Source organism: Toxorhynchites rutilus, chromosome 3 (genome assembly GCF_029784135.1).
Source record: "Toxorhynchites rutilus septentrionalis strain SRP chromosome 3, ASM2978413v1, whole genome shotgun sequence".
Classification (NCBI taxonomy): domain Eukaryota; kingdom Metazoa; phylum Arthropoda; class Insecta; order Diptera; family Culicidae; genus Toxorhynchites; species Toxorhynchites rutilus.
Window position 1 is genome coordinate 324893968 of NC_073746.1, and position 20500 is coordinate 324914467.

Sequence of the window (20500 nt, forward strand, 5' to 3'; positions counted from 1 at the left end):
CACCGGGCAGGCATACATTGAACTGTAAAAATGCTAATATTTATATATGGTAGCCCTTCTCTCCCTTCGATATAGAGTCGATCTGATAGCACATCAATACTAGTCATTACAGTGTCAGTGGATGTATGGGAAAGAAGTTACCTTCGAATTTCCAAACGCGACTTGATCAAAAGTATTGATTCCCACGTAAAACTACCTTATGCAAAATATCAGCTCAATCGGACTTCATTTACTAATGTCGCACAACCGTCAAAGTTTGAGTTTTTTGAAAACCGAAAAATCACCGAAGGTAAGAGAGAGTAAAGGAAATCGAAGTTTTTTTAAAAAAAATTGATGCCAAATGTCTTAACACTAGAAAGACCGAAACTTAGTATATACCTATATTGCACAAAAGCAGTTAAAATGACTGCTTTGTGAAAGAATATCTGATGTGTAAAGTAATTTATTTAAAATTAATTTTCAATATGTTTTATATCATCTACAGTTACATAACAAGTTATTAGTGAGTATTAACAATAAATAAATTATTTTACTTAAAATTATTTTTGGACTATTTATGTATTTTTTTTCGAAAATCTTTTCATGTGTTTTTCATTACTTTTAAAAATTTTCACATATTCATGCTTAGAATCAAGAACAGCTACTCTTTTATTTAGTCCGCTTTTATATACTGTAAGAACACAATTCTCTGATTTAAATAACAGAGATGAAAAACGAGGCATGTTATCTGCCGTTTGATAAGCTTATTCGGATAGTTCCCTTTTGTTTCCTGTAATGGTTCCAACCAGCATTGATAAGAAAAAAACATTCAAAACATTCATTCCAATTGTATGCCAAGTTTATTGAGTTTATTAGGCATATACTGTGAAAATCTGCATTTGGTTTTTGTCGAAAACAATAGCTCGTCAACTGTAATGTTTTGCCCTGGTTGATAGCAAGCTGGACTATTCTCAATATTCCGAAGCTCCACAAGCATATGAAATCCCAATAAATGCACATATTTCAGATAATTCTGTTGTTCAATCAAAAATTCATCAGTCTACATTTATATTTATTTTTTTTATGCTTGATAATATTGTTATCTATTATCAACGAGATAAGACCATCTCCCATAATCATTGGTGATCGACTCCTCATCGTTATCTTCAGTGTCAAATGTTTCACTTTGAATACAATCTGCCTCATCACCACACGATAGTTCAGAATTTATTGCATTTCATTCTACAGTACATGGAAGCACTCTTCACTTATGTTCGTTTACTTTTCCAATAACTCATTTTTATTCAAAATTTATTTGCTGCATTTACTCCTCAAAAGATTTAAAATAAACAACTTGTTTGAGCAAGTATCACTGCACACAAATTCGAATAATAATTACAATTACTGTAGATTTTTGAGAAACTGCTACTTATCAATACGCCCAAAGTGAAAATTTATCATGTGCTTGTATGTTATCATGTGACGGTAATAAAAAAATGAAAACTGCCTTCCAATACAATGCCGAAACTAGTCATATACGAAATTATAAGTCAAAAAGGTCATTTTATTATTTCAAATTCCTCAAGCAGTCAAAATGTTAGCTCATTCGGACTCTATTTGCTATTGTCGCATATGTCAAATTTTTCCTACCCGTTTATCACGTCAATCGGGTCTATAGTTTTCGAGTTTTTACAGAATATACAGACAGACAAACATTCATTCGTAGATATATGGATTCCACTGCGATGCTGATCGTATATGCTTACCAGAAAAAGTGAAAAAGAAATAAAAATGCTGCGGCAACTTTTAACTTAAGCAGTCTTTCCCGAGGCTAAGAGTTAAATTCAAAATTTAAAAAATGATTTTTGACGTAGGACTACGACTCTTTGGAAGGGTATCAAATCAGAAAACAGATCTCGTTTTTGAAATAATGTTAACGTTAATAACTATTTTCGCTGCGAACGGATTGTGTTGATGTGCATACCAATTAAAATTCTCTAAATTTTTTTTGATATGCTAAGCATTACAATACAACATTACAATAGTCTGAAAATTGGCCACCTGAGGACGGCGTTGTGGAGACAGCAAATATTGCAATTTAAGCTCCGCCCGATGACAGCTTGCTCATACAGGGAAATGAGAATGCTTTCGAATGTTATCAATTTAAACCATTTTCGGACTAGGAAACGCAATGTAAAGCATATCAAACAAATCCTAGAATTTCCGATTCGATTAGTATGTATGCAAACAATCAAAATCTGTCTGCAGCAGAGGCGATTATTAACATTAACATTATTTCATAAAAACGTGACCTGTTTTCTGATTTGGCACCCTTAGTGAAAAACGTAGTCCTACTTAACCCCTTCACGTATAACGTCGAACCACACTCGTCGCGATTAGACTGTGCCAGAACGTACAACATCGAACCTCACTCGTCGTCTATCGATATGAAATGGATACGTGTGATGATGCGGGACTGCTACGATCGCAAGTATGATACACACACTCACCAGAGTATCGAACCTACTCACTGTGCTCGTGTTTGGGCCCTGTTGTTGTAAATTGAATCGTACGGCAAGGGGTTAAGAAAGAAATAACTCTGATTTTCAACAGCATCGAAGCCGTAATGTTAGAGTTGTGCATGAAGAATTTTGTTCACCGTTTAAAGCGCGTTATCGGAAAAAGGGATGATCACATCGAAAATGTCCTAAAGTAAGCTTTATTTTCTTTTTTTTTTTAAATAAAAATCGGTTCACTTTTGTAGAAGTTATTAAAATTTGTTGCGTGAGCGTTTCATCTGAAAGACCCTGTACTTATCTGCCGTATGGTGGAGAGTGTTTATGCTCCATTGTATCACACGCACACATTGTTGTTGTTTTTGAGCGTTGTCAAAGGTAGATTAAAGTGGTTGCCATAGCGTTGTGTTTGCTTGTCAGAAATGTGTGGAAATCATGGCGCAACAAATGAATTATCGCCTGTGACCGCGGTGTATGTCTCAAGAGCCGCGTTTCGATGACGTTAGACAAGATGTGAACCTGTACGATGGTTTTATCAAGTTCATAAGGTTGACGTCTAGATGACGCGTCTTGCAAAAATCTATATGTTTACAGGCTATACAGGTCAGGCTCGATTATATACGGTTTGAAGAAAAAATTGCTTATTTCAAGGCAAAATATAATATTTCAACGTTAAAGTGCAAGTTAATTGGCTATTATAAGTACAGTAAAGTAAAAATCGTGATTTTTGAGGATTTTTATTGAAGACTAACCAGAAATTGTTTATAATTATATTGCAGCGAAATTAAGAAAGATAAAAGTTGAGTGTGAAAGAGCAAATTGTAGAACGGTTAAAAAGCTTTTATTTAGTTGATAGAAACAATCAAATTTATTGCATTTCTTTGCAATGATTTTATCCATTAATAACACCTTAAAAACCACAAACATTTAAGTTTTTCACTTCAAAAATGTTATTTAAATCCACTTATTTAGATGTATACAGGTAAACTTCGATATAACGTACATTTCACTTTCAAAATTGTACATTGTATCGAATTGTACGTTATATCGAAACGTAATAAAGTACTCACAAACGTAGTCTATAATACATTATTGTGTTGCTGTTCTAGTAAAGTTAATGAATAACTTCAATTAGAAGATGAAGCCAGCCTTTCTCATGATGTTTCCCTTCGTACTGTTGATCAAAGCTTGATTCATTTAGAATCCGGAATCACAAAACCAGCTGTATTTCGGGATTGATTGAAGGTACAAAACTTGTTTTAGCATCACAATACAGATAACTCATTGTTCTATCAGGAAAAAAATATTGGTTTTTTTTCCTTTACACTTTGGAAATGTGTACGTTATATCGGGGTAAAATGTACGTTATATCGAGTGACGTTATAGCGAGTGTACGTTATAACGAGGGTACGTTATATCGAAGTTTCCCTGTAACAACTATATCCTGTACTAAATTTTCTCGTTTTTCGAATTGAAGCGACAGAATCGTCCTATGTAGCGTACATTTTGGAGTAGAGCTAGACAAACAGAGTCCGAAACAAAAAAGAAGTTCAATAACTCTGTCATTGCCGCAATTCGAACATATGTGTAGAAGAATCATTTTCAAAAAATGTGATCCTCTGTTACCTCCTGAAAGAATCCGGATATATGGATTTTTTTCATGTGAGAAAGGTATTTTCTGACTTTAAGGCTAGACGCAAATTGAGAAGCGTATAGCGCTCGTAAGCGAACACGAGACTATCAACACGACTCATACGTGCCATAAACGTAGCGTGGTGGAGCGCATATTGAGTTGCAGTTTGGTGTAAACAACGTGCCACTCGCATAAAATGTCTGATTCACACAGAGTTGTGTGATATATTTATTTACTAACACAACCTTCCGACCGGTACAACCATACAGTATCAGACTCACGGCGCTATATGATTGTTCACCAACACAACCACCACAACCGGAATCAGCAGCACGAGAAACTGTGGCTCAGCCACAGCGACAAGCGAGTCGTGTCTCACGAGCGCTCCACCATCTCGCGTCGTCTGGCCAACTTGCGCCGTTCCATCTGTTTTCATTAGCCACAAAGACAGGCGCTATATCGCGCCTAGCCTAAGAGGAGGTCTTCCAACATCGTGGCATGAAAGACGTATAGTAGAGCATATCAGTCACGCTTACCATTGCGCCACCGATGTCGACAACTGATTACTCATGCAGGTTTATTGCACAAACTTGAAGATAGACGTAGTCCTATGCACCTCGCCGTTTCCGTTCCGAAACATTCTTTCATTCAAACATTCAGTGCTCGAATAAATGACTGTTTCAATTCGGTCTGAAAATGTCATTTGGAAATCGACGTCGATTCAGTGTGAGTGATGAAACGAAACGAAGGAAGAAGGAAGAAGGAAGAAGAAAGAAGGAAGAAGGAAGAAGGAAGAAGGAAGAAGGAAGAAGGAAGAAGGAAGAAGGAAGAAGGAAGAAGGAAGAAGGAAGAAGGAAGAAGGAAGAAGGAAGAAGGAAGAAGGAAGAAGGAAGAAGGAAGAAGGAAGAAGGAAGAAGGAAGAAGGAAGAAGGAAGAAGGAAGAAGGAAGAAGGAAGAAGGAAGAAGGATGCAAACCATCGGACCTCTTGCACCAAAGTGATAATATTAAAACTTAGTTTCATTCCGGAATAATATCCGAAGTGATAAACATACGAATTGAATTCAATAATTGCGGTAATTTATCATACTTTCTGAACGAGTTTGAAAAATCAATTTCGCTTCCATACTTTTTCTCCTGGTGATTCTTTTAAATTGTTCATTGGTGTGAAACTTGTTGACGCGTTATTATCAACCATTTATTGAGAAAATATTTGTAATGTTGCAATGCAGCTGCAAGCTTTGCATTCAATTAGTCTGGGATTATCTCACTTCTCATCCCCTCGTTCGCAGCTAAGTATGTCCATTAACCCTAATCAGGTCGTAAGCGTTTCCATTCCCATTTTTCATGGCTCTTCCGATCAATCAATCTTGAGCTGAAGAAGCCATCGAAAGACGACAACCAGGACGAAGTGGACTCTGGTATCTACGCGCTACCCTCTGCACAATCACGATTCGGTGAAGGGGGGGAAAAGGGGGCTAGACCATGATGTTTGTGCTATTCTTCCATCCATATTAGCTTCGTGCTTTGATGGCTTGCAGCTGTCCTCCCCTTTTACAAAGATTACACAGCATCATTGGCTCACGGTGGGATGGTACGGAATGCTTCGGTGGGCATCCGGTATCGCGGGGTCGGGGGTGGAAAATTGAATTGATCCGAGAAGTTTCTTGTGCTTTTTATCGCTCGCACGGATGGAAAGATGGGATTATTTGTTTCTACTACTCCGTTTTGTTAACTTGCACAATGTTGGAGGAAAATCGTAACTTGAAGAATTTCTCGATCCTGTGTGTGTGGCAAACACAAGCAACCATTTACGATGTGGAAAACAATAAATGCTATATAAATATGGATGTTTACCCTCCGCCCGGTGAATGGCAGTAATGCAGTGAAGGGTTATAGCAGGATTGCAGTAGAGTTTATTGGTTTATAAACTGATTGAACTAACGGAAATGTGCGCTTCATCTATCTAAGAAGGAAATTAGATATTTGATTTTTGGAACGCCATCGATAATCATTCATCGATCAAAAGCGTGGCAATCAGACTTCTGGCTTCTGTTGAAATATATATCAACGTTTATTTCCATATTGCCATCTACCAAACGACAAATTCAATAGACGTCAAAATCGTCCATCTCAATTCGAGGACGCTCGTCGATTTTCTCCTTCTTTGCCATTCTACAGAAGTGCAATTATTAACGAAACGGTAATCGATAATCATTTTCCTTCCAGCTTTTCCCCTCATGGAAGCTTGTTACGAATATATGTATATATATTTGAAGAGTATGAGAGTACATAAAAGCGGCAGATTGGATCGTCGGAGTGTTCATGGAGCAGCCTACGTTCGGTTTCCCCGGGTAACAACACCGTCGATGGCTGCTCAATTGTGTTTTATAGAAAAATAAAATGAAAGTTTGCCCGGATACCGAATGCAGAGGCTAACGAATATATATATGTCTTTTTTTCCTATAAAAATAAATCCAACGATACTAATTGCAAAACGTTGAAAGATTCATTGTTGTCGCTCCGAGCCATAAATACACACTGATGATTAAACTTCGCAATCTCCTAAACCAGTAAGTTTCAATCCTTGTGAATAATGTAGTAGCAGCACTCAAAACTACGGATGACAGTTAACCTCTCTGACAGGGGATGAACCTTGCTCACTTCCCACACGGACCGAAGCGGAAGCATATTCGGTCCCCTCAAAACGAAGGGCCTTCTTTTCACACTTCGGAATCGTGTTAATTCAATTATTTAAAGGCAGGGTTTTCATCACTTGCGAACGAAAGGCCATTCATATGGTATGAGATCCTTTATTATTTCACGTCCAAGTCGTTCCCACGTCGGTTAGTATGCAGCTTCCTCAGTGTAGTAATATTCCTCCCCCTGGTCCCCATAATCGCCTTCTATCCCCGTCCCGTATTCGCTCCCATCCTCCCCATTTCCTTGCGGTACCGTATCCCCATCATCGACGTCATCGCCATAGATTCCTGCTCCTCCCAGCTGGTCCATGATGAACACCGGACACTCGATCATATTTATCAGCAGCTCGATGAGTCGTTTGTAAACCAGCGCACTTTGGGTGATTTGATTCTGCACGGAATCATCGCGGAAGCGGAGCAGCGATCGGGCCTGGACACGGTTCAATCGTCGGCCAAAATCCTGCTTGAAATGGCCGTCGAGTTTTTCCACCGTGGCGCGGAATTTTTGCGCGTCCTTGAAGAGCTTGTTACCGTTCGATTGTTGGTCTCGTGTCGAGCGCCAACCGTGCCGTGTTGTTCGGGCTGCAAAGCGAGCAAATCGGTGCTCCAGTTCGGTCTCCTTGGCGCGGAGCGGAATGAGGGCAGTTTCCACCCGACGGAGATCCCGGGCGAGGGTGGAAGTGAAGTTTTTCATGGCCTTCAGGGTGGTTATTTCGGGAGTTTTTCGTGGAACTGGAATGAAATATAAAATTTTGTGAAAATGTTATAAATTACGGAAAATTGCTTTAGTTTAAGCTTTAGCTTCATATTGAATAAATTCTATAAATTGTACATCTTTTCAATTATTGAAACGATGATTGGGATGGCGTCAAATTGAGTGGCCCCCGAATAAAGTACTGTTATACTTTTTTTTACATGTCACTATAAGACTGATCGAGTTGAGCATAAAAAAACAACAAATTTTGTCGAAATATCTATGACACGTTCGTAAGATTCAGCTAAAGGGTGTGTCACATCAAATTGCATCACGGAAAAAACGCTGTAGAAATTAAATTTTTAGGAATTATATCTTCAGCTTTCGCTTATAATCAGATAAGAGTGTATAGATCACGTTGGCCATGCTTCACTGTCAATTTTTCGTAAATTTGGAAAAATGTCGTCGAACGAAAAAGAGCGTCGTGAATTAATCCTGTGCACTCATTTCGAGAATCCGGAGTTGTCACATCGGGACATCGGTAAGATGCTGGGAATCATCCAATCCACGGTCAGCAGAGTACTAAAACGATACTTCGAGAACCTAACCATCGACCGGAAGGTGAAGAACGGCAAAAATGGATGCTCCGTCAGTGAAAAAGATCACAAGCGCGTAGTTAAGTAGTTTAGACGTGATCCGAAAAGTTCGGTCCGGGATGTCGCCAATAAGCTGAATTTGTCAAGTTCATTCGTCCAGCGGACCAAGCAGCGGGAGGGCCTGCGTACATACAAGGTTCAGAAGGCTCCTAACCGCGACGAAAGGCAAAACATGGTGGGGAAGACGGGAGCCCGGAAGCTGTACACCGAAATGCTGACGAAGCCGCATTGCCTGTTAATGGACGACGAAACCTACGTCAAAGCGGACTTTCGTCAGCTGCTGGGCCTGTTGTTCTTCTCCGCAGAGGACAAATTCAGCGTTCCGGAGGAGATTCGCAAGCAGAAACTATCCAAGTTTGCCAAGAAGTACATGGTGTGGCAAGCGATCTACTCTTGCGGAAAGCGGAGCGCCCCCTTCGTGATGACCGGCACGGTAAACGGGCAGTTTACCTTAAGGAGTACCTACAGAAGCGCTTACTACCACTATTGAAGCAGCACGAGGGCCCGACCATCTTCTGGCCGGATCTTCCTTCGTGCCACTATTCAAAGGACGTGTTGGAGTGGTACGAAGCCAACGGGGTCACCTTCGTGCCAAAGGAAATGAACCCGCCCAACGCGCCGGAGCTTCGCCCAATAGAGAAATATTGTGCGATTATGAAGCAGGCCCTCCGGAAGAACCCAAAAGTTGTCAAATCGGAGGCGGACTTCAAGAGAAAATGGATTTCTGTTCAAAAAAACTACAACCTGACATTGTACAGAACCTTATGGACGGGGTAAAGAGGAAGGTGCGAGCATACGGGCTTGGGCTCGAAGTATGAATAAAAAGAAAATGCCAAAAGTTGTTTAATAGTTTTTATTTTACTGTCTAAAATTTTCAAAAGGATCGGTCTACTGGTCGAATTTCTACAGCGTTTTTTCCGTGATGCAATTTGATGTGACACACCCTTTAGTACCTACAAATGATGCTATTAAGAGTTCCACAAAATAAAAAGTGCTTCAACCGATTCAAAAGTGACCCAGCATCGGCGAAGAGTGGCTAGCGTTCTTGAAGATCAGAAAACGCTTGGAATTTAGCTGGTGTCCAAGACACGAACCCATTGTTAACATGGGGCTACGAAATTATTTTATTCTATTTTCCTCTTAAAGTGTGTGTCACATCAAATTGCATCACGGAAAAAACGCTGTAGAAATTCGCCCAGTAGACCGATCCTTTTGAAAATTTTAGACAGTAAAATAAAAACTATTAAACAACTTTTGGTATTTTCTTTTTATTCATACTTCGAGCCCAAGCCCGTATGCTCGCACCTTCCTCTTTACCCCGTCCATAAGGTTCTGTACAACGTCAGGTTGTAGTTTTTTTTTAACAGAAATCCATTTTCTCTTGAAGTCCGCCTCCGATTTGACAACTTTTGGGTTCTTCCGGAGGGCCTGCTTCATAATCGCCCAATATTTCTCTATTGGGCAAAGCTCCGGCGCGTTGGGCGGGTTCATTTCCTTTGGCACGAAGGTGACCCCGTTGGCTTCGTACCACTCCAACACGTCCTTTGAATAGTGGCACGAAGCGAGATCCGGCCAGAAGATGGTCGGGCCCTCGTGCTGCTTCAATAGTGGTAGTAAGCGCTTCTGTAGGCACTCCTTAAGGTAAACCTGTCCGTTTACCGTGCCGGTCATCACGAAGGGGGCGCTCCGCTTTCCGCAAGAGCAGATCGCTTGCCACACCATGTACGTTTTGGCAAACTTGGATAGTTTTTGCTTGCGAATCTCCTCCGGAACGCTGAATTTGTCCTCTGCGGAGAAGAACAACAGGCCCGGCAGCTGACGAAAGTCCGCTTTGACGTAGGTTTCGTCGTCCATTAACAGGCAATGCGGCTTCGTCAGCATTTCGGTGTACAGCTTCCGGGCTCGCGTCTTCCCCACCATGTTTTGCCTTTCGTCGCGGTTAGGAGCCTTCTGAACCTTGTATGTACGCAGGCCCTCCCGCTGCTTGGTCCGCTGGACGAATGAACTTGACAAATTCAGCTTATTGGCGACATCCCGGACCGAACTTCTCGGATCACGTCTAAACTGCTTAACTACGCGCTTGTGACCTTTTTCACTGACGGAGCATCCATTTTTGCCGTTCTTCACCTTCCGGTCGATGGTTAGGTTCTCGAAGTATCGTTTTAGTACTTTGTTGACCGTGGATTGGACGATTCCCAGCATCTTACCGATGTCCCGATGAGACAACTCCGGATTCTCGAAATGAGTGCGCAGGATTAATTCACGACGCTCTTTTTCGTTCGACGACATTTTTCCAAATACAGCGTTTTTTCCGTGATGCAATTTGATGTGACACACCCTTTAATCACTTCGGGTATTGGGAAGTAGTAGATATTTATGGAATTTCTTTCGCCTTACGTTGTTTTGAAGCCAATCTTAATTAGTTTTTAATCAAGCCAACATGATACATCAATTTTAAAAACATTTACTATTGAATGCTAGCTGGCTTGAGCGATACTGAAACAAAAACTACAAATGACGTCTTTTCTATCATCACCCGTCAAGCCAATTTGAAAATTTTCCAAATTACCTTTCAGCCTTAAAATATGCTGTTGATTGCGGGCCGGCAAGATCAATACTGAACTGAGAATCGCAAATGACATCTTGTGTATTCTTGCCCGGTGCAAAAAGTTGCAAACCTTCGGTGCTTATGTTTCAATATTTCATTTCTTCTCAGTGTTAACAGAGCGAGCCATGTATCCGACGCAACGGATTAAGCAACGGATTTACACGCGATTGAATTACAGTGATGTATAAATCTTATGCCTTCTTCTTTTCTTTTTTAACTGAGACTTTAAGTCTTTCGATTCATCCGTCTCCGAAACTTATGCCTAGCAGTCCTATTGATTGATTGTAACTGACAACACGGGCAGGTGAGCACCTATGGGAAATGGGAATGTATCCGAATTTTGGCAATTTGATTTTACAATTGTTTATCATTGTTTACCATATCATTCAAATTTTAGAAAATTCCGTTTTGGTAAGCATATCATTGAAATCCGTTAGCATCAAAAACACTTCAAAACATTATGTTGAAACTATTTCATAAGAATGTGAAATATTTAATTTGATTGAAAACGAAAATTATCGTTGGTAGAAATTATCAACTATCGAGATATTAACACTAAACCTACCGATGTTTCATGTATTCTTATTCCCACCACAGCGGGTCAAGTGACCCCTTATGAATAATAGTTAGTAAACAATGACTCGATTTATATAGTTTTATTGAGAAACGTGACATACCATATTTCTCCCGTATATTTCGATATTTTTAGAATAACATTTATTAGCAAAATAATGAAGTAACAATTTTTGACACGAAAAATAGCACTGTAGTTTGGAACGGTTACTGTTAGCTCGCTTGGATAGTCAGCAATACAATTAATTCAAATCATTCACTATTCATTCACAAACACAACAAAATTTATAAAACAATAGCAAAAATTTGTAATGTAATGGTTTTGTATCACAATCACACTACAAATCTTTCTGATATCATATGAATGTTTGCACGGGTCAAATGACCCGTTGCGGTAGTTAGGGCAGATTACATATATTTCTCAGTAAAAAAATGACAACAGAGGAGTAAACACTGAAAAATAAATTCGAGGTATGTTTTAAGAAAAGTAGTGCAGGAAAATTATGTTGTGACAATGTAATTTGCAAGAAAATTTTGACAAAAATTAAAATGGCCCCTTTTAGTGTTAAGATATGAAGATAAGATATAGATAATTTTTTTCGGAAAAAAACCGTGTTTCTAGAAGCTAATCCGAAGTCTAGATTTTATTTTTGAATATCAACCTGGAGTTCAAAATTTCGAATACAAACCAGAAATCTTTGAATCTGAGATATTTTTAGCCTTGAGCTTCTATAATAAACCGGTTATACTTTTCATAAAATATCGCGCATAAAACTCTGTCCTACCTATCCTGTATAACTGGCGGCTTTGGAATACAGGTGGGTAGCCTAAGAGTATAAAAGAAAAGTAGTATTAAGAAAAAAATATTTATTTCTTTGTCATTATTTTCAATTAAACAGTGCTACAAAAATTCATGCTTTTCTTCTACCATGAGTTCTATCTATGATGTTATATGGGCTTCGGCAAAAAACTGGTTGTCCTTGAGTTTGAACCCTTTTTATCTAATGATACATCATTTTTAATTTTTGAAAAATCTGATTATTTTAGGTTTTAATGCTGCCATTTTTCTTGAAGCAAGATATCAAAAAACTCAAAAGGGCACCAGCGATATGTTTTACTAATGCATTGCTTCAAAACGATCCCAAATCGGTAGAAAATTGCGCCTAAAATAGTGCTTTTTTCGAAGTCATCCCAGTGTGATTTTCCTAATTCTTTTCAGATACTGTATATAAAAATCACCTTAGAATAGATTTTGAAAAGTAGTATTGAGCCCAATTGGTAATATATTTTGGATCTATTTCTAGCAATACATTGGTAAAACCAGCGTCTTCATGGTACCTATTTATTTTGTTTGATTTAAAAATAGGAATAATGGCTACCGAAAACACTAAAAAATCAGGTTGTTCAATAATTCTAAATAGCGTTTCTCTTAGTTAAGAGGAAAAGGGCTAAAATTCGGTGTCGTTTAGTTTTGAGACACAACAAAAATATGAAAAGAAACCAGGGCAAAAATTTTTTGCACCATTCGTTTTTTTTAAGTTGTATTTTCTCGTTGTGTTTGCAGATATTTTACACAGCTGTCGTCGACATAAAATCGATTTGTAATATCGATTCGCAATATTTGATATCGATTCGTGTAGAACAATTAAAGAGTTTTTTGTTTTATTCCGTCGGTTTTGTCTCATATTCCGAACAGTCTCAAATTCACACTTCATTTTTAAATGTAAATTTAGTATACTTCAATGTTATAAATAATTGAATAATAAAGGCCTAGACATTCTTTGGGGTGTAGGCTAGATTGTGTAGGGTGTAGGCATCATTCACAGGTATCGATGCAGCCTATAAGGGCCTGGCCGGGTAAGGGAGTAAAAAGTGCCCCCAAACCAAATCACTAGCTCTATGGCAAATATTGTGAAGGATATTAAATAAGAAATTTTGGCGGTTTATTTGAACCCCTATGTGGTTTGACGTAGGATCTATAGTGAAAAACGTCCTTTTTCGTTTATTTCACGTCATCCTCAATAGATCCGAGATAAAAATTTGAAAAAAATACTGAATGTGCATCTTACTACAGTGTATCAAGAAAAATTATCAAAAAAAAATTTCACCAAAAATTTTAGTACTAAATTTTTTTTTCAAATTTTTAAATTTTTTTTTGGGATTTAGAGATTCAGTACTACTCTAATTCATATTTAAATGTGTTTCTACGACTTTTCTAGATATGTGTGGTTTTTTTCAGATGTTGCGCGGTATCAAAATTTTTTTTTTATATTTCCAAAGAGTGGTTAGGTAAGGGAGTAAAAAGTGTCCCTAAACCAAATCACTAGCTGTATGGCAAATATTGTGAAGGATATTAAATAAGAAATTTTGGCGGTTTATTTCACCCCTATGTGGTTTGACGTAGGATCTATAGTGAAAAACGTACTTTTTCGTTTATTTCACGCCATCCTCAATAGATCCGAGATAAAGATTTGAAAAAAATTAGTACTAAAACAATATTTAAATTCTGAAATTTTTTTTTTTTGATTTTGAGATTCAGTACTACTATGATTCATATTTAAATGTGCTCTTATGGCTTTTCTAGATTGATAAATATCTTCAAGCTGCTTTTTTTCAAATATCTAATAATAAAAAAAATAATAAAAAAAATACACAGTACAAAAAAATGTTAAAGATTTTCTGGCATTTTGAAATTTTGAAAAGAAAATATAACTTTGAGACCCACTTCTGCTCAAATTTTTAACCACATAGGGGTTCGAATAAACCGCCAAAATTTCTTATTTAATATCCTTCACAATATTTGCCATACAGCTAGTGATTTGGTTTGGGGGCACTTTTTACTCCCTTACCTAACCACTATTTGGAAATATAAAAAAAATATTTTTTAACACCGCGCAACACTGAAAAAAAACTGAAAAAAATCACACATATCTAGAAAAGCCGTAGAAACACATTTGAATATGAATTAGAGTAGTACTGAATCTCTAAATCCAAAAAAAAATTTCAAAATTTCAATATTTTTTTTAGTACTAAAATTTTTGATGAAATATTTTTTTTGATAATTTTTCTTGATACACCGTAGTAAAATGCACATTCAGAATTTTTTTCAAATTTTTATCTCGGGTCTTTTGAGGATGGCGTGAAATAATCGAAAAAGTGCGTTTTTCAATATAGATCCTACGTCAAACCAAACCGCCAAATAGTAAACCGCCAAAATTTCTTATTTAATATCCTTCACAATATTTACCATACAGCTAGTTATTTGGTTTGGGGGCACTTTTTACTCCCTTACCCGGCCAGGCCCTTTATAATATTGAACATTTGCAAAAAAGTGACAGTCAAAATCAAAGATAAAATGTTAGCGTTAGCAAACTCCGTAAAAAATAAGCATCGTTAATTTTTCAATTTTTGTACTTATTTCAACAATTTTGTTTGTCTTTTTTCATGTTAAGTGCTAGAAAAGGTATGAATCTACAGTAAATGGATGAAAACAATAATATTTTATGCAGAAATACTCATTAAAATTAGTATTGATGTAGTGATCGGAATTTGAATCAAGTTTCGACGCATGATTCAAATTCCGAACACTTCATTCTAAATGTAAATTTACTGAACTTTAATGTTATAAATAATTGAATAATGAAAGCCTTAACATTCTTTGGGTTATAGGCTTCATTTTAACATCATTTACAGGTATCGATGCAGTCTATAATTTATAATATCAAGTATTTGCAAAAAAGTGACAATCAAAAGCAACGATAAAATGTTTGCGTTAGCAAATTTCGTAAAATACAAGCATCGTTAATTTTTCAGTTTTTGTAGTTTTTTCAACTATTTTGTTTGTTGTTTTCATGTTAAGGGCCAGAAACGGTAAGAATCTACAATAAATGGATGAAATAAAATTATATTTTATACAGAAATATTCATCAAAATTAGTGTTCGGAATTTGAATCAAGTTGCTACGCATGATTCAAATTGCGAACACTTTATTTTTAAATGTGAATGTACTGAACTTTAATGTTATAAATAATTTAATACTCAAAACCCTGACATTTTTTAGGTTATAGACTTTATTTTAACGTCATTTACAGGTATCGATACCGATATAACGCCCTTGGTCCCGAAACCATGTAAACTATAAGAAACAGATACAATCAATTATGACCAAAGCAAAATCCAATTTTTGCGAGCATAAAATTTTTCCAAAAAAGACTAGCTAATTGACTTTAAATTGATATATTGATCATATGAATCGGTCCAGTAGTTTGAAAGTTATGATTTTTAAAAAAATGCATTTTTGCTGTTCGGAATATGAGACAAAAGTGTTCGGAAAACGAGTCAGTGACAAAAATGGTGTTCGGAATTTGAGACAAATGTGATTAGTGTAATTTTCAGTACCGAAAGAGTACCATTTTGAGTAATGAAACAATGTTTAAATGCCATCAATGCTTAAGTGGTGTTCGGAAACCCCATGCCCATGGTGAATCTAAGAAGGTTTGATTGTTAGGATTTAATCTTGGTTTTATCCATTCATTCATGAAGTTCTTCAAAAACTGGCGTTTTTTAATTTATTGTGGCTGACGAGTCCCGTTTTTATTCCCGAACTATCTGGTCAGCCTACCCAAGAGAGCAGTCGAGAAAACACTTTATTGAATGTCTTGAAGACGAGTAAAATGAGTATAAAGCGATATATTTCGTTACTAATCGGGCATAAAATTATCTTCAATATTTTTTTATATTTCATTTTTAAGTTCCTGGTTAACTAGAGAAAGCGAATGAGAAAACTTCTCTGCTTTCGAAATCTACCAAAGGCGTATTCAAAATGAATCGGTGATAGATTTTTTGATTCATCGGGGATTATTTCAACGTCCCTGGTCATCCTGAGAGAGCAAGCGAGAATTTCTAGTTTCGATATTGGCGTAGGACTGCATTTTTCTTTTCTGTACCAGGGTGTATGTTAATAGTTTTATAATTTTTGTCACGATGTTATCCCGCGAGCGATAAACTTCCACGTTTTGTATATTATTTTACCTCTCCATCATATTCTTACTATACTCGTATTCTAAAAATTTTTACTTTATGATTTGTTTTAATTCTAGTAAAAGCTTTGTTTTTTTTTTGTGAAACATTTGACCGATTAATTCCGAAAATTGTTCATTCTGCCTGAAAACCCATTATTGACGCTTCACTAACTCGTAAAACGTAGTTCAATGACGTGCCGTACATTTTGTTTTCACCGTGGAGTGTATAGGGAAATAAGGTCCAATACACTGAGCCGCTTTTTACGCGGGGGATACGTGCCGCGTAAAAGAAAACCGCGTAAATTCGAAATCCGCGTAATAATAGACCTCGTAAATTCCTAAAACCACGTGAAATGCCGCCTCAAAACCGATTTCAGGGTATATTGAACTGTAAGAAAATTTAATAATGTTTTAGAAAACATAATATTTCAAACAGATAATCGATTTTTTCTTAACATCTTCCTCCCCTAAATCCGATACGATAAGTTAGCAACATTAAAGAATCTAAATCTTCATTGATTTAGAACCCGGCGTCCCAAAACCAGCTGTATCTCGGGATTGATTGAAGGTACCAAAAATGTTTTTCCATCAACATGCAGATAGTTTATTTTTCTTCTCAGAAAAAAAAAATATTGAAACCACGTTAAAGTTTTGATAAATTTTCGTACTTTTCTTCGGACAACTCGCTTGAAGTTTGGACTCGCTGTTGGTCAGCGGCCATTTAATTCCAGGATCTCTTCAACATCCCGAGTCACAGCTCTATGGAAAATATTGTATAGGGTATCAAATAAAAAGTTCTCCATTTTAGCTTTGAAGGTAAAAAATTTTAAAAAATACTGAAAGTGCATCTTACTGTGGTGTATCGAGAAATATTATTATTTTTCTTTTTGTAATTCGAAATTTTGGAATTTTTAAATTGAGCTTTGACACACAGTACTGCTTTGAAATGTATTCGCACGTGCTTTTTTCAAATATTTTTTTTATAATGTTTCGGGAATTGAACCTATTTGTTTTTCCTAATTTATACCATCTTAATTTTTTATTTTGAAGAAATCGATTACTTTATTGTGTTCGTGGATTTAAATTTAAAAGACTAAATATATCAACATCTGATCTATTTGTAGAATTATCCAATTTCGTATAAATTCGATGGTGTTTCGTTGAGTTTTCGATAGTATTTTTATTTGACGATTTGTCGTGGTACATCATAGTGCACTTTGAGTATTTTTTCCATGTTTTCATTTCCAAGCTATTGAGGATGGCGTAAAAAATACGTTTTTAACCATAGCTCCTATAATAATTATGAAAAAATTAATCAATTTTTTCATTAGGTACTCTATACAATATTTCCCATAGCGCTCGTGATACAGTTTGGGGCTCTTTTAAAAAATTAATTATCTGTATTTTGATACTAAACATGCTTTGTATCTTCAACCAATCCCAAAATACAACTGGTTTTGTGATTCCGGATTCTAAATGAATCAAGCTTGTCTTATGCTTGTACTATGTCTTAAAACCTACGATAACCGTACTGAATTTCTAAATCCCCCAAAAAAATTTACACCATTTCATAATATTTTTAGTACTAGAATTTTTGATTTAATTTTTTTTTTATAATTTTTATTGATACACCATAGTAAGATGCACTTTCAGTATTTTCTTGAAATTTTTATCTTGAAGCTATTGAAAAATGCGTGGAAAAAAAATTAAATGCACGTTTTTCACCATAGGTCCTACGATGAAAATAGTCAAAATTCCTTAAAAAACATTGTATTGAGTACACAATGTTTTCCATAAAGCTGCTGATTTAGTTTGGGAGCACTTTTTACTTCTTTACACAGCCAGGCCCTTTGGCCAAAACTTTGTGAGCCTTAATAAACGGAAGGAGACGTTTTTGCAGGCACTCTTCCCTATACATTTTCGGTTCCATTGTATTTGAAAATATTTGAAAAAAATTGTGGTCAATTAAGCAACTTTGCATACTTGAAATCTTCAAAAACTACTACAAGACCACTTTTTGAAAAATGTCAACATTTTTTTCTTTATTTTTCACAAAAAATTATAATTCAAAAACTAGATACTTTTTATCGAACTTGAAAAGATTCTTACTCCTCAAAAGGATGCCTACATGGCTATTGGGGAGGGTTGAAAAAACTTCATAAAAGCAGACTTCATTTTACGAAATTGTTTCACTTAGTTTCGACTTCAATCAATACACTTTTACAACCGGAATTCTCCACAACAAGAGAGATCGCAAAAATAATTATGTGGCACGGGTCACACAGATTCCAATCGTTCGAATTTTTAACTCTGACCAATTGGAATCGATGCTTGCACGTGGCGCTGTCCTCAAACATTCAAACATTCCAAAACTACATCACTAAAACTGCAACTCAATTATTTTCCGCGTTTGATTGCGCTATCCATTTTCACCCCAAATTGACTTTCCGTCGCAGCAAAAACTGGTAAATGTACGAATTGAAATTAAACCACACACACGAATGCTCTCGTCAAATGCTGTCCCCCAAAATTTATTTACGTACCAGCAGAGCCTGAACATCCGGGATGCAACAGCGGCAGCAGCAGCAGCAATACCACCGCCAGCGCAACCGGTAGCGAGGACGACGACCACCAGAGGGACATTTTCCGCCCAGGTTTAATTTGTGGGCTTGGTTCGATAGGCGACGAGGGCAGGGCAAGACCAGGCGCACTTTTCCAGATTTTCCCGGTGATTCACAATATTCGAACACAAACTTTCGTTTGGATCCGCACAGTTCGGCACACTTCTCGACGCTCGAGGCTGATACCGGGAACTATCATCCGATGGAAGCGGGCCAAATGGTATTTATGCAGCGTTACGAATCAATAATCCGTGGAAATGTTTGCTATTGGTTCTGGCAGGTAACAAATTCCGCATTTGACGCGAACTATTTCCAATTTGGATAGGAATTTTCGCCGCGATGCGAGAGAGAGAGAGAGTGGAACCGGAGTTTTAATAGCCAAGCAATAATGATGAGCACATATTTGCCCCGCGGTGAGTTAAATTAAACGACGCTTTTGACCGATGGTTTAATCAGCCGTAAGCTGACGGTGCTAAATACCATCGGCGTAATGGGGAGCGGCAGCCGGAAAATCATTAATTAGGCGGGATTGAATCTCCGAACCCTCAATCGGAAGGTATTAAACATCGATAAGCCAAGCTTTTAATGGAAATAATAATCATAACTGCTGACGGAAGCTGCCTCGGAATGGCGATAAACTGCTTCCTTTTGCTGCGTATCATCCTTCTCAGCACACTAATTTACCCATTCACAAAGGATGAAGGAAGCGACAGAGGAGAAAAATCCAAGATCATTTCCCGACCGGCGGCCAGAAGCCCGATAATAACCCGGGGGCAATATCCATAATTATAAAGTGTTCCTGACCTTTTCAAACTTTTGTGGGGGGTGAGAGGGGTTGGGTTGAAAACGCGAGTAAAGATGGAATAAGAAATCAACTTTTTAATTGGAATCACAGCCAAACCGAATGATAGGACTTCTCGAATATCATCACGTTTTGTTTTGTTTTTTTTTTTTTTTAATTGTGGATTTTAGGGGTCGAGAAATGCGTTTTTGAGAATTTTTTCAGGGCATATTAATCTTGTGGAATGTTGCCAAGATACGAGGTGTAATGCAGGAAGTGGAAACTGACGAAAGCGCTGGGAAAAACGGGTTGAACAGATAAAAAGTTGTCCGCAGCAGGGAAAAGTTTGCTTTATCGGAAAACTTTGCCAGCGTGAGGAGAAATCGATTCGCTTCCCTCCAGGGGGGGGATCAGGAAATGTGTTGCGAAACGCCTGTTTTTCTTTTTATGGACGATGAAGTCGTGCAGAATGAGAATGAAAACGCTCTCAGTCACCAGTGTTCAAAATTAAGCCTTTAATGACAACCTGTACAGCTTGTCAGGTTTAAGTTCGGAGATTACAAGACATCGGATGAAAGGTAAAAGCTGACTCATTCTTTCGTGGAACGTCAGTAAGGGAATAGCGATGGAAACCAAATCATAACACAAAGGGAGTTCAATTTTCGAAGCAAATTTTCAATCGACATTGACTCAATTTCTAACTCCGACCAATTGGAAT

The 20500-nt window shown here is 37.2% G+C and overlaps 2 protein-coding genes across 4 annotated transcripts in view; one reads left to right on the forward strand and one right to left on the reverse strand.

The window, feature by feature from the left end:
• The window catches only part of LOC129779694 (high affinity cGMP-specific 3',5'-cyclic phosphodiesterase 9A), a 446325-nt gene that overhangs the window by 204715 nt on the left and 221110 nt on the right, over positions 1 to 20500 (forward strand). The gene's annotated exons all lie outside the window — the stretch shown is intronic.
• LOC129779696 (uncharacterized) lies at positions 6974 to 19183 on the reverse strand. Its single transcript, XM_055787326.1, has 2 exons — positions 18924 to 19183; positions 6974 to 7560 (listed from the first exon to the last, which is right to left on the reverse strand). The coding sequence occupies exons 1-2, from the start codon at positions 19021 to 19023 to the stop codon at positions 6974 to 6976; spliced, it is 687 nt and encodes a 228-aa protein (XP_055643301.1). The 5' UTR covers positions 19024 to 19183.

Coding starts and splice junctions, on each gene's coding strand:
- LOC129779696 (XM_055787326.1), bottom strand. CDS start 19,023: ATGTCCCTCTGGTGGTCGTCGTCCTCGCTACCGGTTGCGCTGGCGGTG. Junction 7,561..18,923: donor CGGATGTTCAGGCTCTGCTG/GTACGTAAATAA, acceptor ATTTCATTCCAG/TTCCACGAAAAACTCCCGAA.